This window comes from Podarcis erhardii, assembly GCF_964252035.2.
Source record: "Podarcis erhardii genome assembly, chromosome: 8".
Classification (NCBI taxonomy): domain Eukaryota; kingdom Metazoa; phylum Chordata; class Lepidosauria; order Squamata; family Lacertidae; genus Podarcis; species Podarcis erhardii.
This window is the reverse complement of record NC_138499.1, coordinates 53,806,084-53,825,171: the sequence shown is the minus strand read 5'-3', so window position 1 is coordinate 53,825,171 and position 19,088 is coordinate 53,806,084. Positions and strand designations below refer to the sequence as shown.

General features: G+C 38.1%; 1 protein-coding gene across 1 annotated transcript; it reads left to right on the top strand.

Annotated features, from left to right (window-relative positions):
* The first annotated feature begins 1,044 nt into the window (after positions 1-1,044).
* LOC309349289 (protein-glutamine gamma-glutamyltransferase 5-like) lies at positions 1,045-18,722 on the top strand. Its single transcript, XM_081875093.1, has 13 exons — positions 1,045-1,077; positions 4,285-4,464; positions 5,412-5,654; positions 6,727-6,845; positions 8,276-8,404; positions 10,129-10,306; positions 13,242-13,374; positions 13,764-13,867; positions 14,803-15,045; positions 15,143-15,469; positions 16,754-16,914; positions 17,945-18,078; positions 18,486-18,722. The coding sequence occupies exons 1-13, from the start codon at positions 1,071-1,073 to the stop codon at positions 18,661-18,663; spliced, it is 2,136 nt and encodes a 711-aa protein (XP_081731219.1). The 5' UTR covers positions 1,045-1,070; the 3' UTR covers positions 18,664-18,722.
* The last annotated feature ends 366 nt before the right edge of the window (positions 18,723-19,088 follow it).

Sequence of the window (19,088 nt, the reverse complement as noted above, 5' to 3'; positions counted from 1 at the left end):
ATGTCAGAGAGCAGCTAATTTCAAAGTTGAGTTGTCAAAATTCTCCATGCTTACAGTTTGTCTACAAGTAGTAATTGGAGACAAAGTGAACCTTACTCTGATGGGAACAAATCTACCCCACATCTCCAAAATATGTCTCCTCTTAACAGATTTGCACCAAATGTCACAGAGAATAGGGTTTACTTCCAGTGAATTAAAATATAGAAGATGGTACATTTTCCTCAAAGTAAGGGAAGGGAAGGTTTGTCTAAATTTAAGGATGTGCAATTTGCACAGAATGCCAAATATCAGTTCATCCAAATCTGTAAGAAGACATCTAGTGTCTCTCCTCTCCCTCAGTAAAATAAATCCTGGAAGTATTTTCCTCACAAAAACATTAAATGACAAAATGGTTGTGACACTAAAAGGTGGCATTGAAATCAGGTGTTCCATTTGACTGGCAGGGCTACAGTTTCTCAAGAGTCATTTCTATGTCTCAAGTGAAATGGCTGCTGAGAAAAATCTATTCATGGTGGAACTAAAGTGGTCATGACAGCTTATCCTTAGTTTATCATTCACAGCTGGTGAACTAAATGAATTTATGCCAAGTAAGCTCTTACTTCTAACAAAGTAACAAAATAAGGAGATAATTGCAAAAGAAGCTTAAGCTTTTCACAGTTTGATGCAAACATATTAAATGGTGTGACTGACCTTATGTAATACCATAACTGAACTCATAAATGTCAGCAAACATATTCTTTAAAGCAATCAATTATCTGGGCAGCTACAAATTCCACAGCAAGAAAGCAAACAGTTCTTCTCTTGCTTCAACATCAGTGGTGAGTCTGGCTTACCAATGCTTGGATTCTAAAATAATTTTCTGGAATGTTTTATGAGCTTCAGTAGGAACTTGAGTGAAACCTCACCCTAACCACTGTAGCTTTGCATGTATGATAGGCTTGGGGTTGTTTTATTAGGAGTATAAATGCTGCTAGATGGAACTGAATTTGGCTGAGAGAACATCAAAAAACTTTGATGACGATTGTGTGTCTCTCAACAGAACAACAGAACTTACTGAAAATCCACTTGTGATGGAAGGTAACTACATTTGAGCTTTCATGTTCCAATCTTAAATGTTTGTTTTGCCATAATATTAATAGAAAATTGACATGGCATTGTGCTTTGTAAGTTTAATATTTGGAACAGCAGTTGGACGCTAATTGAATAGGATGCTGAGTTGCTGAGTTATTTGTTGGTGCAGCTATTGTGTCAATAGCAAAGGCACAGGGAAATGAAAATTGCTAGCATGAACCAGACTATTGGTCCATTTAGCTCAAGTTAACTGGATGTGCTAAGGAAACTCAAAAGAAATAATGATGGCATTTGTTTTCCCCTTCTTTGAACATGGAGGTTCTGTTTCTGGCTGTTGCAGCCAGTTGTCTGATGGACAAGTGAACATACAGAAAGTTTAAGAAAATATGCAGATTGCTTCTGTTACATAATTTTAGGCTGTCATTATTCACATCCTTATCCCATTCTGTATGTATAGCTCAACATTTAGCAGTCATAATATTTTATATTGTTCTGATGGCTTTTTATATTATATTTTTAATGGGTGGTTTCCCATGTTGTTACTGTGCGGATGGAAGGCATCCATCAGTGGAATGGGAAGGAATGCAATTTTGGGTTATTTCCCTTGCCCAAACAGCCCCCTCATGCTTTTCTCTAAATCTACTCTAGAGTGTTAGTGAAGTCCAACTTTACGAGAAGATCTGGCAAGATTGGGGGGGGGACGACTTGCAAAACAAAAAAACCCACCCCCTTTCCCATTCCATCAGCAGAACAGCACCACTAGATTTCATCCTTTGCATATTTTATCAATGCCATCAACTGCTTTAGCACTTCTGCATTGAAAAAGTGATGAGAGCCAAGGTGCTAAAATGAGCACAAAGACAACATATAGCACCCAGTATGGGGGAACCAGCTGTGCGGCCCTAAATCCGGTTATGTTTGTATAATCAGAGGCAATAGGCTGTGTTTCCATCTAGTACGGATACTTTTAAAGGAAATAAAATATTGTCTTCTAGTGAATGGAAGCCAAAGTTAGGTGGCATGAGAGACATCATCACTACAGTGTGACATTGAATCAGTACTATTAGAAGCACAGCTCTAAGATCAGAATTTGCTAATGTCTTGCAGTGCATGGCAAATAGGAACTTTATATACTAAGCTGTGCATGTAAATGCATGATTAACCTGCAATGTCCCTTACATTGACATCGCGATTGATTTCATCAGAGCATTTCCAGACTCATGCAGAGCAGTTACACAAGAAAACTAATCGTTCTGTACAAAGGGTTGCAAACCTGACATTACACAGCATTAGTAGAAGAAGATCAAAGCTGGTTAAGCTTTGCACCTGAGGAGTGTGAAAATATAAAACTCTGTCTCCTGCCATCTTTCCTTTTTTAAAACAGCCCTTGAAATGCACATGGAGCAGAGCAGCATATTGCATACATTTGTTCAAGGAATTTCCAGGATACGATAGAAAAACACACACACATAGATGCAGAGATATAGCTACATAACTTCTAGATGGAGTGGTCTAGCAGCTTAAACCATGACAAGGGTGAGGAACCTGAGGCCCCTCAGATGTTCTAGGACCAATAGTCAGGGATGATGGGAATTGTAGTCCAATAATCTCTGGAGGACCCTGAGTGGATGTGAAACATAGTTAAAGTATGATGTATGCTGACATTAAATTTGTACACTCTAGAGAAGAAGAGTCCCCTTGGGAAGCTGTGATGCTTTTTATCTCTCAAAACAGTATAGTATTATGCACCTTCTTCTAACAGTCAATGAATAACAGCCTGTTCCTGAGGGAACAGTCTGAGTGGTATGTTGCAGCAGAGACAGCACCTTTAGGTGACATCTTATGGCATCTAAAAGATAATAAATTTATTGCGGCATAATCTTTTGTGGGCACCTTAATCAGAAGCATAATGTAGTCCCCTAAGGAAGCAGACAGTGCACTTCAGTCTTGTTTAATTACTTCTGTTGCTAAACTTGGATGGATTATACAAAGCCTCAAAACTTTGTTAAAAAATATGTTAACACTAAGCTCCACAAAAATTCATAAACAAAAGGTAATAAGTGTCGTAAATAATAAATTCCTCGTGGAAAAACTATATAAAAGATAATGAAATCCATTTTAATCTTCTGGAGCAACCTTTCAGTGCAAGAAAAGAGAGCATTCTCTTTCATTTGTCAACACCTCAGTTTTTGTTTGTTGATTCAAATGACAATTTTGAAAAATGCTAATAGCCACATGTAGAGAAAGGGGGTGGGGAGGAGACAGATGGACAGACAGGTGTGTTTGTTTGTTTGTTTGTGTGTTTGTCACAGCAAAAGCATAGAATGGAACCTTGTGTTCCTTCAAAGAAGCATTTGGGTTCCATTATATGCTTTAGCTTAATTGATTCAAGATGTACCTTGTGGTGCTCAGCATACCCCCCCCCCCCAGGAATAATTGTATGGATTACAATAGGATGTGGAAATCAGAAAAAGGGACTTTTTTCATTAAGGATAATAACATGTCTATTCCTTGCAGTTTGAAAATGATTAAAAGAGACATATGAAACTAACGCAGAAACAAAAATGTGTGCATATTTATTGCTTTCCTTAGCCTTCTTCACATCTTCAAAAGTGTGGCTTGTCAATGTGTCACAGTGAATGGGTTTGTGGGAGCTCTCCTCCCTCTCTTCCCCGCACAATGTTTTGGTCGGACCTGGATACACAAAGCTGGTGCTCATATATACCCATATGTTATGCAGGGTCTGTACATGTGCCTGGTTATGAAGGCATGAAAAAACATTTTTCTGGAAAGATTATTGCGGGGGGTTGGGCTGGTTCTGATTTTTAATTTGCTGCAGACTAAGTACAACATCCTAATAAAAACTGTTATGTTAATCACATTCAACTCAGAAATTTTAATTAACCACCACTGTCTTGTTGCTGATGTGCTTCTCAGGTTCACATCAGAGCTAAACAAAACTATGGCACACTCATTGGGTTGGACTCAGAAGTTCCTTGTATAAGAAGACAGATATGTTTGTTTTTCCTGAAGTTCCCCTAACCCTCAGAATCCGTGTTCAGAGAATATTAGAGCCCCATACTATTTATGGAGCAGTGGAGGAGATATTGGAAGTCCCATATCACTCATGGTGCTGCTAAGTTGGGGGGGGGTATTTTAAAAATTATTTTAAATATTCATTAATCGGTCCCATCATTATTTGTTTTCCTGCAGTCCTTGAGGTGAAAAATGTAGACTTAAACTGTGCTCAGAACTGCAACAACCATCACACACAGTTTTTTAGTTCTAATAAACTAATTGTGAGAAGAGGTCAGCTGTTTGTGTTCTATGTGCATTTCCAAAACCGAGAATGGGATGATGAGAAGGACAAGATCACATTCACGGTGGCAACAGGTAATTCTTTTATATGATAACAAACGTGCTCCATAAAGTCACTAGAGGTCTTATGTTAAAAGCTTTAGTGTTTAGGGAGAACTTCTGTTTACTGTATTCCGAATGGTTAAGTACCACCGATTTAGAGCTTTTGTTACAATCAGGTGGTATGTGAATTTTGTTAAATAAAATGTATCATACAGGATTGATGATCTTTGAGCTACTTCATATCTATTTTCTCTGGATTAGCTGATGTTGGCACTGTTGTGACAAAGAGTCGTATTCATAGAGGTCTGCAGAGCTTTTTCTGTCAAAGGAAAACACTGAATGAACATGAAAAAAATTCATTTTCATGGAACTATTCATAGAATTCCCTTAATACACTTCGATGGCTCACACAGATAGATAACCTTTCTGAATATTTCAGTAAGCCAAAAACAACCTGTGTGTTGACTTGTGCAGCTTTAGCCTATGCTTGTTTACTCAAAGTAAGTTTCTGTGATTTCAGACAAGGTTACTCCCAAGTAAATAGGCATAGGATTGTTATTGCATTGAATGTATGGGGTGAAATTGCAAAAAACAAAAACAAAAGCCAAACCAAACCAAACTAAACCACTATATATATATATATATATATATATAATTGCATGCAGTTATTAGAAAAAATGAAAAGAACAGACACCACTTACTTTCAGAATTTAGTAAAAAGAGATCCATACATATTGTATCATGTTCATTCTTTGATCTTCAGAGGACCTTAATTCTAAAGATACAAATCTTTGCTCATCTTTGGAAGCCAGCCATTATCTTCATTCATTCTCCTATGGTTCTTTGAAGTTCAGCATCGTATTAATCTCACAAATCCTATATAAAGTTTTGCATCTTTATTCTTTCACCAACAATTGTAAATAAGTTTAGGCAAAACAGTTCTTGCGTTCACTTCCTTTTTGAACAACTTTCTTAAACAGGTCCGAAACCCTGCGAATCTCTTGGAACAAAGAGCACCTTTCCTTTAGGGAAATGTCCAAATCAAAGCCACTGGAATGCTTGCTACAAACTCCATAATGAACAAAGCCTCCATGTCAGTCTGTTCCCTCCCGCCAGTGCCTGTATTGGCTACTACACTCTGAATATGTGTCTTGTGTCATGTGAACACGCAAGAACCCAACATCTGGGAGACTTTTATGTTCTCTTCAACCCTTGGTGTTCTGGTAAGAATCAATAAGAAACTCCTTGTCTGGATAGTCTTGCTAAGCAAGTGCCTACAGACACAGACAATTTGTGAGAATGTGTATTTCTGTAGTAGTAGTAGTAGTGGTGAGGACAGACTTTTGAGTTGAGTCAGGAAAAAACATATATATATAAGCAGATATTAGGCATGGGAGTACGTGGGATGTTAACACATCACATGCTTGTATACAGAAACAAATCTACTGTATTAGCACACTCAAGGTAGTATCATACGATTAATGAAACTCTGGAAATGGTATTAGACCTTTTTGTATTTAATTTTAATTTTTTTTCCCCATTTTTTCCTAATTTGAAATTAACATTTTACAAACTTATTAACATCCAATGACTTCCCTTCTTCTCTTTCCATGGTTCATTTTAAATATCTTCCATTCCTGCATATTTTACTCTAACCATTCAAGTCAGTTTTCCATTTTTACACCATTCAAACATTAATTACACGGTTGAATTCATCTTAATGCCACCAGCGTTTTCAGTTGTGTACAATTATCTTTCATATACTGTATTCAATAAACATTTTCCACTCTTCTTTAAATATATGTCCTTCTTGCTCTCTTATTCTATGTGCTAGACCTGCAAGTTCTACATATTCTAACATCTTAAGCTGCCAGTCCTCTTTGTCTGGGACCTTGCTCATTTTTCATTTTTGGGCTAACAAAACACGGGCCTGGTATTAGACATATTTTTACCGAACCATTCCTTAAACTGTAGCTATTGAAAGCAGTACTGCAAAGCAGCCATTTTGTTTATCCATTATTTGATGGATTCATTTGCAGCATGTAGATCCAAATTGGTTTGCCATATTTAAAGCATCCTTGATATTAGAGGCCTGTCCCAAAGGTATGATAATAAGGGGTCATTTACATATGCAACAAAATGATCTCATCACAGCTGAATGCATGAACTGCCTGTACTGGGGAAAATATAAATCTCATGCCTGATCTGGTATGTCAGAGCTGGTGTAAATTTTATGAAAATTCTGCCCTTGATATTGGAACTTGTTCAGAGACCTTGTCTATATTGTTTTCTCAGATGACCCTGTCTATTTAGACAACCAAGCTCACAGAGAAGAGTATGTCCTGAATGAGCATGGGATTGTATTCCAGGGGCTTCCCAAACACGTAACTTCTCATCCATGGTATTTTGGACAGGTAAATGCAAGATTATGGTTCTTGAATGTATTATGAGTTTCACCTTAGTCTTTAGATTAGATTAATTATACTCTTGGACACAAATTGTCTATGGAAAAAGAGACGTACATAAAGTGCTTTCTATCCAATGGCTGTAGCCAGTGTTGCATATTTAAAAGTAAAATTCCCACACACTCTTTCATGGCAGTAAGCCCCGCTGAATCAGTAGGAGTTACTTCCATATAGTTACTTCCATGTACACACAGTTTCACAAATGGAGGGTGTGTTCATTGACTTAGTCCAAGCCTGTGAGTTAGTCCTTTGTCTGCAAGCCTCAGTGGAAGATAAATAAGAATATTGCCCAGGCAGCAGCTACCCCGGTCTCCAAATACACAGGTGTTTTTAAAACAGGTAGAAGCATTCATTTTTGTACCCTTAAGTTTATATAACTTGGGGCCGAATTGCAAGTGAAACCCTGTGCATGTTTACTCAGAAGTAAGTCCCACGGTGTTTGATGGGGTTTGGTCTCGAGTAAAGTGTTTAGGGTTTGATGGGGTTTGGTCTCGAGTAAAGTGTTTAGGGTTGTGGCTTCAATTTTGTGAAATTAGTGGAGTATCTTTCCTAGTAAGTGTTTTGCCTTGTTGTACATACATCCTTGTGTGTCTTATTGTATATTCATCTAATGGACAAGGCTCCCCAGATAGGAAAAAAGCCACAATAAACTTGATAAACCTTATGTCTCTTTCTTACTAAAGGATAGCCTTTAGTAATATGGCATCCTGAGTGAGGACAAAATTTGGCTGCAAATGTTTCTTATTTTCACAATCATTCCTTTTGGTACAATTGCTTTTTAATGAATATTCTCAGTAGGTACCCATATAAATATAGGTTTAAGATGATAATAATAATAATGATGATGATGATGATGATGATGATGATGATGATGTGCCCCCTTGCCTCAGTACCCTGTGGGGGAGAACTGCCTGAACTGCCCTAAATCAATTGCTGCTTCATTATTTCCTTAAAATGAAAGAATAACCTTCACTGAAGCTTTGCAGCATGTACATTCATTTACATTTTAATCATTATTTGCCGAACCAGTTCAGTTAGAAGTTTCATGGGGGGGGGGGTGGAATTTATTGGTTGTTAGCTCTAATGCAAAGCCATCCTGTTCAAATTTCAAAAATGGCACTAACTCAACAAAGACTTGAAAAGCAAAGTGAGAAGCAGTTATTTCTACTTATATTTAGCTAATCTACATTTCTTGATGTCAGCTGCATTTATTGATTGATTGATTGATTGACTGATTGATTGATTGTTGCCTCACATTTCCAGTTCTACAGATTCCTGGCAGTCCAGTAGTTGTCCTCTGCTATAACAGGGAAATTTTTGTTCTGAATATTTGTGTCACAAATGCCTTCAAAATGAGTGCTCATATTTTGTGTGTTTAGTTCCAAGATGGCATTCTGGATATTTGTCTGAAAATTCTGGACACAAGTACAAACTTCCTTCGTGATCCTGGCATGGATTATTCCTGTCGCAATGATCCCGCGTACATCAGCAGGGTGTTGAACAGTATGGTAAAGTTTGAGTACAGGACGTTTAATTGACTCTTGTGGATATGTTTGCCTATAACCACTCTTGGCATTGGTTTACCTCTGTCTCTCCAGTCATTACTAGCTGCTGGCTCATCACAAATCTGTCAGCAGGCACAACCCCAGAGAAATTCCTAGGAAATGTGTGTTTGGCTTATGTAAATTGCTAAATTGCCCACTGATAGTCAGCTTTGCAAACGTGACTGTGCCTGTCTTTGTTAACGTGGGGGAAATGGTTGTTATGATGATTGGAGAACAGTAGTACATCTCTTAAATGACAGCTCCCTGGCCCCGATAAATATCTCTTAAATCCCTGGCAGCAATAAGAACTGCAACAAACATTTATATATAAATATATATGAAAAATCACCCACCACAATCACCTTTAATAAGAAGCATATGAATTTCTATTCCTAATAGTTTTCTGCTATGTTTCAGAAACCCATCTGACTTCTCCTAGACACTAAGCATTTGGTGTTGTTGGTTCCATGCTGTGGAATGCTGTTCCAAAAGAGATTTGGCAGAGATCCTTGCTGGCAATTTTCTAATATCTCTCAAAGTTCTTTTTATGCTACCTGGCCTATTCAGTTGTTTAGTTGCCGCCCAAGATGGGCCAGTCATTTTTATGATTGTTTTGCATTGCTTTTATCGTATCTTAGTTTTACACCTGTATGTATCTTTATGCACTCCATTGATATTTTATATGAGTGGGTACTTTGTAAAAAATATATATATTAAAAAACAACAACAGGGTTCTGGATGGTAGGATTAGAAGCCAAGAGATGAAAGTGATGAAATAATATAAAATCTCACCCTACAAAGGGAGGTTTCAGGATGGGGGTGGGAAGAGAGAGAAGAATATGGCCTGCAATGCATGTACCCTGTGCTTCAGTATTGCTAAATGTATGGACATATTAGTGACCGGATGAGGACCATTGGGAGCTCTATGGAAATATTTCTGAGCATTCTATGAATAGAATATAATAGCAATATTTTTTAAAAAAGAAAAGAGGTACGCATTGCTATTTATTTTTAATTTCCCTGGAGTTTTGTCTAAACAGCTCTTAGTCAAATTTAATTTCTTCACACAAACACACATAAAAAGTCCTGTGCATGCAGATGATGTATTACATACCAGGGTAATGTATAGTGAATTTTAAATTCACTTACTGTGGAGTGGGGGAAAGTCAGAGCACCATGTGCCATTGCCCACCATAAAGGGACCACCATTACTTGTTCTGATACTTCAGGCTGACTATAGCAACTGAATGTGATCCAAACTCTGTTTTCTCTTTGTCTCACCCCCCCCTTTAAAAAAAAAGCCTGTACAATTTCAACTGGGATTTGCTTATTTTAATCTTGTAAAACAACATGTAGATGACTGATTCTCTGTAAATAGTTATATGAATGTCCATCTTCTCATGGCCAAAAGCAGAGAGCAATGGCCTCTGAAAAACGGTATGCCTGCTGTATAGTATAATAAGAACTGAGCAGGTGAATTTGTGCTTTAATCTATTGCATTTACATGCATCTCTCCCAGGTCAAGATTAATTGTTTCAGGTATATGTTAGTCACATACTGTTGCCTTTTATGATAGGGATGATCATTGTGCATGAAGTGATGTATGTTGATTCCGTGGAACGTTCAAGATGGGTATGGCAAGGTTTTCACTCTTGAAAATTGAGCACCAGCACCTTTCTTCTTTTCAGATCTGTTGCCATAAGAAGAAAAGCATTCTGAAACTTCCACCCAGTAATAACTACTTGCAGGGACACAATCCTTTAATGTGGAATGGAAGTGCCCTTATCCTCCGCCAGTGGTTTCAGAGCAAGTGCAAGCCTGTCAAATATGGGTACTGCGGGACTTTTGCTTCGGTCATGTGTACAGGTAGGGGGCATGAATGGTCCTAACAGAAAAATGCTTTCTCAGATGCAGATGGCAACTTCTAAATTCAACAAAAATTTAAATGGCGTCTGTTTGGTGTGGTGGGATGACACCCAGTAATGTCAGATAAAGAACTATCCCCCCTAAAAAAGAATGCTAGTTATTAAAAATGTACAGAGTAGAAAGGCTGAAATCCTACTATTTCTACATAGCTCATGTCAGTTGGTAGAGCATGAGATTCTTAGTCTCCGGGTTGTGGGTTCAAGCCCCACATTGGGCAAAAGATTCTTGAATTGCAGAGGGCTGGAGTAGATGAACCTTGTGGTCCTTTCCAACTCAACAATTCAATGATTCTACTATTTCCACCCATACATGAACATTTAGTAAAGAACAAAAAACCAAGTCAGAGAGTATAGCAACATAAGGAGGAAAGGAAGTATAATAACAAAATACATTTTGCAATTCAGGAGGGTAGTCTTCTCAAGGAATGGTGTGAGACTGAATTGTCCTAGTATTTGGTATGCAGTGCTCCCCATCATGCCCAGGAACATAGGAAGTGCTGTCTGTCAAGTCAGATCACTGGTCTAGCTGGATCAGTATTGTTGTTGACATGAACTGATAGCAGGTCTCCTGCATTTCAAACAGTCAGTCAGTCAAATTTATTGCTTATAGCCAAAGGCTGCTGCAATGTATACAATATCATTCAATAGAATATATACTAATTTGATACAAAAACTTAAAAACATTTATATTGTCAAAACATCACCTAATCTGCACAAAGCTATAGAAACTCCTTAATATACAAATTGAAACATTAGACAATAAAATTTATAAGCTAAAATCACATAAAATAGACAATTATGTACAAAGTTTAGTGAGAAAAATACAGCTTGGTGTAGATGGGGTCAAATAAGTTTATCTCCTTTACAGTTGATAGCTATCTCGGTTATATATATATTTTCTAATTTTCCTGGCGGCAGTTGCAAAAAGTGCTACACGCCAGGTCACATACTTATCAATGTCTGCAAGGAGATATAGAATCATGTCAGGAGGATTCTGGCCAGGGGACCTTATCATTATAGGTGTCAAAAACCGTTCTCTTGCTTCAGTATATAAGGGGCAGCGCAAGATATAATGCGTAAGGTCCTCTAATTCAGGGACACTTCAAACAGGGCTTTCCCCCTACACTTCTCTGGAGATGTCAAGGATCAAATAGTTTTACATAAAAAGTATGTGCTCTACCACTGAGCTGTGGCTTTCCCTAAGCACAAGCGTGCTTGAAACACCATGGCTATTTCTGAGCAGAACATTAGTGTGCAGATTCCATGTGCTCCCAAAATGTACCTGACTTTAGCATGATAACTGCATGTTCTCTCTAAAGCAGGGAATCAGGAATAGCCCAATTTGCAGTAGTTAAATTAACCTCATTAGATGGCAAATTTTGGTACCTTTAAAGGCCACAGGTTACTAGCCACTAGGGTACTCCTGGCATTGGGTTTGGATGAATCCTGAGACAAAGCAGAATGCCTTGGAGTTATTTTGAGCTTGTCAATGGCAAAGTAGGTTATCTGCTGAAAGCAAAAGGAATGCTTTTTAGCGTTTCATAGCCAGTGGGGGATGATAGAAAAAGTGAATGCAAAGACCAGGAAGAACTTCATTTATTTACTAGCTGCATTTGAAAACTTTTACAGGAAATATTCAAATAATATAAAAAGGCTGTGAACATTAGATTTACATTAAACAGGATAAAGATGAATGAATTGTTGAAGCAACTGGGAAATTAACTGTAAGATGTGCTGAATATTATTGGCCATTTGTATAATAGATAAAAGTAGACAGTAAAAAAATGTCTGCCATATACAGAAATGTCTGGGGTTACAGAAACACATTGCCAAAGCTGCAGTAGTCTATTTCCTGCCCTGATGTTATAAAACCATCTGTGCTGCTGACATATGCTGCTGGTTAGATTGTCAAGTAAATATACAGAAATCAGGGTGAAGCGAATTCTTACTACAAAAGCCTTAGAATCCATTTACAAATATGTCACTGGGTCATATCATTTCCTAACACATTGGCTGTTCATAATAGAAGTAACATAGTAATCTGAGACTGTGTGCAACCCATACATTTAAAACACATTACTTTCACCAAAACATCCTGAGAATTTTAGTTTGTTAAGGATGCTAGGTATTGTAGCTCTGTGAAGGATAAACTACTGTTTCCGGGATTCTTTGAGGGAAGCAATGTGATTTCAATGTATGATGCATAAGCAGATTAAAGTTAAATAGTTATCCACAAACAGGACTGAAGCCAAGATGGGCCAATGAGAAGTAAGAAGAAGGTATCTGCATGATATGAAGTAGTACAAACTTTAAAAACAAAGGGAGCAAAAAAAACTCAATGGCCATGCTCAGTGATGTTGAACAGTCATAGGAAGTTGAGTATCAGTTAGAAAAGAAAAAACAACTGAATTACCCTGCTTGAGCCCTTATTAGGTTAGCCAATATTGTGTCATTCAAGAACTCATTGACCATGAGGTATGAAAATGATGGGACACCACATTGTGATGACACCTCCTTGGCTACCCTTGGCTTACAACATCCTGGAAGAGGGCAGACTGACTGGATCGCTGAACAGGAGCAAACCTGTTAGGGGCTGAGCCTGTGTTGCAGTGGTATATATGTGTTAAAAGAGTCATACTCTTCCAACTATAGATACACTTGACTAGGCTTTCCTTGGAAATAACACATGCAGTTTGATAAGCAGGTGGTTTGTTGCCTGAACTACCAAAGTCTATGTAGCCTGAGTACTTATGGCTTTGTTGCAAATAGTTACGTGGTTTTTGCTGAGTTAGGAAGGCAAGTTTTCTATCTCAGTGTGTATGTGTCTGTGTGCAGAACATATAATATCAGTGTTTGGGTATTTCATCTGTTTACAGTTATGAGATGTTTGGGAATCCCAAGCCGAGTCGTCACAGGCTTCTATTGCGCTTTGAATGCTGTTGATCCTCTCACCGTCCAGGAGGTTTATGACTATACAGGCAAAACTTTAAGTGGCAAAGAACACATCTGGTAAGTGAGCAACAACAGAGTTGTTGAAGAATAAAATCAGAGAACTGGAGAAGCTTCAGCATGAGAGTGACCAAGGATTCACAAGTATGGCTAATGATAACTGCACTTATGATGATGTCCACTATATCAGCTACAGTCTCCATTGTAAAATAATAAAAACATTCATTTTCTTTAAAAGTAGTTACTTTCTTGGAGCCCTAAAGTCAAATTAAAATTCTAAATAAATAAATGTAAATCCAAAAGCATTTTCTAAATGATACTCAATCTTTGTACTGGCATTTCATACAACATGGGATCTTTTATCCTAAATCATTACTGAATGATCAGGTTTCTTCAGAATTAGCTTTGTATTTTGACACAGGAAGTGTCTGAATTTCTGTATTCTACAGGGTACATCATTGCTGGAATGAATCTTGGATGGCCCGAAAAGACATAAACCAAGCTATGAGTGACTGGCAATATCTGGATCCGACACCTATAGAAACTAGTAAAGGTAAATGAAGCCTCTTTTACAGGGCTTTTTTTCCATCCCAAACTCACCGGAACTCAGTTTTGGCACCTCTCAGGTGGGCTCCATTGCCATTATAAGAGAACAAGGGAGGCATTTATGGTGAGTTCTGGGACCTCTTTTTCTAGAAAAAGAGCACTGCTCTTTCCCAATCTAGAGATAATCATGTGTAAGAAGGCATTGCAAATTATTAGTAACCCGCAAATAATAACTGATGGACAAAGAGAAGAGAGCTGGATATTATCTCCTTTAGTATGGCAGATTGTAATATGCCTCTTCCTCTAAACTCTGAAGTGCTGGTGAGGCTGCATTAGTAGGCCCCAGTCCACATGCAAGGTGTCCAACCTGTAGCTGCATTGTAGGTACCATATGGTCTGGAACTCAGCAGCATGGGAAGGGTTAGTGCTTCAGTGGCTTCCATGCTGTCAGCCAGCATAATATGAGTATTAGTCCCACAAATTGAATTTGTCTCATACCAACAGCAAAAACAGGAGATTTAGCAAAGCAGTCATATATGGCTAGTGTTAAGCTTGGCAGGTAATAAGTTGCACGACTACGTTAGACTGCAAACATGATAGCCATTTCCCAGTATGGATAACCAGTATGGTGTCCCTCAGATGTTGCGGATGCTGGCTGGAGCTGATGGGAGTTGGAATCCACCAATATATGGAGAGTACCATTTTGGTTATTCATGCCTACAAACTTTCATAGGAGGTTCTTTCTTTCTTTCTTTCTTTCTTTCTTTCTTTCTTTCTTTCTTCTTTCTTTCTTTCTTTCTTTCTTTCTTTCTTTCTTTCTTTGGATGAAGCTGGATTCTCAGGGATTGCCAGCTGTATTGTTAAGATAAATACGGATTCTTAAAGTTTAGGATAGTGATCAATCAGACTAACATTGAACATGTTTGTCTTTGTTTACCTTAGGATTAGTGTGCAGTGGCCCTATCTGGGTCAAAAGCATCAGAGATGGAGATGTGGATACTGATTCTGATGGCCCTCATGTATTTTGTATGCTAAATGCAAGGAGTACAGCCTGGGTTTCTCAAGGTAGAGGCAAGAAGACAAAACTGCACTGTGATATCTGGCCTTGTGGGCAATGCATCAGCACCAAAAGTGTTGGCGGAGATTTGCGTGAGGATGTCACTGATGCTTACAAGCATGAATTAGGTAATGACCAATTTTAATGAGAATAACTGAAGTTTAACATGTTGATATAGTAAAGTGAAAAGTGATCATTGGAGATATGTTATTTGCCCCCAACCAGGTTCTCTGCAAGAGAAAAAAGCCTTCTATAAAGCTTGCAGAAAAATCAATTCTCAATACCTCAATGCTCCCAATTCTGAAATCGACAAAGATATAGCATCCCAGAGAAACAAAACTTTGAAAGACACTGGGGTGACAATGAAATTTAAGATGGCTAATTGTCCCCTTTATGGTCAAGATGTTCAAATAAAGTGGATGCTTGAAAACTTGTCGAATGAGGCTAAAGACAGGAAATTCAACCTTTGTGCTCAGGGAATGATATATAATGGCTGTTCACTGGATCCAATCTGGAAAGACTGTGTGCATGTTACACTTGGCCCCAAAGAAGGTAAGTTTTAACTATTTATTTATTTAATTTATTTATATATACTGTCTTAATGCAGCATATTAAAATAAAAATCTATTATAAAGCCCAGGGACAATTAAAAAATCTTCATCTGACACTCAACGTTTTGGTATACAACAGGCATGTTTTGGGACTACAACTCCCATCATCCCTAGCTAACAGGACCAGTGGTCAGGGATGATGGGAATTGTAGTCCCAAAACATCTAGCGGGCCAAGTTTGGCCATGCCTGGTGTACAGCAACCCCCTGCTGCCTCAGTTTAATTAGCCAAAAGCCTGGAAGAAGACACATGTTTTTGCCTGGTACAAAAAGATATGTTATGAAGGTGCCAGGCAGTCCTTCCTGGGGAAAGATTTCCACAAGCATTCCATGAACACGATGCTACAATCAAGCAGCCTCTTACCTATCTCGTATCAGATGCTAGGAGTACCTGGAAAAACACATTGAGATTTTTGTAATGCAGTACCCAAATGTATGTTTGGAGAGCAAATGAGGATTCAAATTTAGATAATTTGAAATCATGCATTTGGACCCGTCTTCTGCCATTTGGTGACATTTACTGAGAGCTATTAATCTGAAATATAAAGTGAAAAAGAGCATTGCACTCCCACAAATTAGCTGTACGTTCTGGTAATATAAATTTCACTTGGAAAACATGAACATGCAAAAACTGCTTTGGAATTGCATGTAAAACACTCTCAAGTTTTCTCTTTGTTTCAACAAATAGCTCTATCAGATCTAGAGAATGTTCACCATCTAACACTCTGATCCTATAATCATTACTTGTAAAGAAATCCTACTAATTTATAGAATTTACATTTAGGCAACTCTGCTTAGGCTGCAATTTATGACGGAGTCATCCATCCTTTATACAGCAGGCATCAGACCCACTTGTTCTACATTATTGACAATCATTTAATAATCTATCACTTGAACATTTAGATTTGGTTCCGTAAGCGATAACATGTTTCACAAAATAACCTTCCTCAAACTGGTGCTCTCTAAAGTACGATTCCCATAAGCCCCATCTAGCATGTCTTGGATGACAGTAATTGTTTTCAGAAACATCTGGAAGACATCAGGTTGCAGAAAGCTCAAATGATTTGACTTTTATGTTATTGTTTATGTTTCTCTTGTCACAATTTCCCTCAAAATGACTCACTGATGAGACTCAAGCCAACCCTTAGAATGGAGAGGAATTCTTGAAATTCTCTAGAATGGAAATTCTGACTCTAAAAAGCATGTTCAATACATTTTGCCTTACAGTGAAGACGATTAAGATAGAGATACCCTATGAAAGTTATGGATCACACCTTTGTGATTATAATATTATGAGGCTAGCAGCTGTCTCAATGCCAGAGCCTAAGGGAGAAATCATGATGGTGGAGAGAGATATCCTGATTGACAGCCTTCCCATTGAGATAAAGGTAAAGATCATTTGGCCCTTACAGTAAACAAGCAATGGCAGTCTCAGGCAATTTGGCAAGCGGATAACTGAAGTCATGAGGATAACTGAAGTCAATATCTGTTTACCTTGGAGGAGAGAGCATAAAAGATATATAATATTTTTGTGGCATTTGCTTATTTTTAATGTCTTCATGGTGCTAAATAGTTCATATTTCAATATTGTGTGAACTGCTCAGAAGTCTTTATTGACTGAGGGGGAAGGGTCAGCAAATGGTCTAAAAATTACACACACACACACACAGAGAGAGAGAGAGAGAGAGAGAGAAGAAAATCATACCAAACAGCAGATCTGCCATTCCACATCATATCCCTATACTGTCGGATCCCCTTCATCTGTGTGTGAAGCTCCAAATCTTTTGTGTGTGTGTACACAAACACAAACCCACAGAGAACAGTAGTGGCTCATGTGGTGTGGCAGAACCATGAAATTGCCCTCCTCTTGCCAGTATCACTACACCTTACCTGAATGGGGATGGGACAGGGCAGAAGCCATACAATGAACCAGCAAGAGCACCAATTCACATAACCTATCTTCACTCTGTACCAGCACTATCAAGGTAGCTCTACCTCACAACACTGGCTGCTTACCCGCCATACACTTCCCTTTAGCTGGAGAAGGTGGAATCCAATTCTCTTTCCTAAGATGCCTTTTCCATTCTAAACATGCAAGATATATCACTACATCAAGATACCCTTTCCTAACACTTATCTCTTGCAAAAACTCACCAATTGACCATTAAGGATGATTACCCAGTAATATACCTAATGGTCAGCATTAGCAATATACTAATTAGTATAACAATGTAAAAACAAGTTAAAAAAATAAAAAAATAGTCTAGTAGCACCTTAGAGACCTACTAAGTAAAAGGTGCTGCTAGACTATTTTTTATTTTTTATAATTGTTATAATTTTAAAATTTATTTCGCCTGCATCAGACCAACATGGCTACCTACCTGAATGTAAAAACAAGTGCTCATTTTTTCCAAATAGGTTTTAAACTATCCGAAATTGAATGCACCATGTTCAGCTGAAGTCACCTTCTCTAATCCCCTCAAAGAAGATCTCAAGAACTGTGTGCTGCACTTGGAGGGTTATGGACTGTTTGGTGAGCCAATCGCTACTGAGTAAGTTAATCCACAGTTTTGGTTTGCATCTTGAGGTTATCTGTGGTTCCTGTTTCCACCTTCACTCCTGCTGTCAGCTATGAAGTTCCACACTGTAGCTTTAATGACAATGTTCACTGAGCCTGCGTTCATCCCATGCATTTAAAGCACATGATTTTCCCCAAGGAATTATGGGAATTGTAGTTCACCCCTCAAAGGGCTACAGTTCGTAGCACCTTTAACACACTATGATTCTCAGAATTGCTTGAGGGGGGGGGGTCATGTGCTTTAAATGTAGTGTGTAATGTCGTTTGTGACGTCCTGTAGTCAAAGAGGTCAACTCATCAATCAACCAAAGGTGGTTTGCCTAAATCATTGCATGTACAAATATCATCACATGCACCCTCTCTCCTTTATCTCTTCTGCAGACTGGGAACACTGGCTGCTAATCACAAGGCACAAACTTGTGTTGAGTTTACTCCATATAGGAATGGCAAACACCGATTCATTGCCAATGTCAGCTGCAACAAGTTCTGTAACTGCAAAGGATATGCCAACGTAGACATGGGGAATCCCCCACCAACCTCTGGAGAAGGAGGAGCATAAGTAATACAAGAGGGAAAACACTGAATCTGTAAATAATAAAGATATGTTTTGTAGTTCTATCATAAGGAGTTGGATAATCTCAAGGTGTATGGTTTGTATCTTATATGTATCTCACAGAACAAAATAACTTTTTAGGCTACCCTAAATGTCAAAGGCCACTTCACAAAACTCTACTGACCATTCCAGAAATGTGTTTTGACAATTGCTGGATCATTATTTGCTCAAATACAATTTGCAAATTTTCCTGAGAATACTGAGATATTTCCACATTCTGAAACTGACTTGTAAGATATAAAATTACACATGTATTTGAAAGATGGTTATAAATCCAGACATTCTTTAAGATTCTAGATTCCAGTGATAGAGCAGGGTATAGTTTGACATATTTGTATTCTTGCATATATTTTAAATGCCCTTCTACTGAT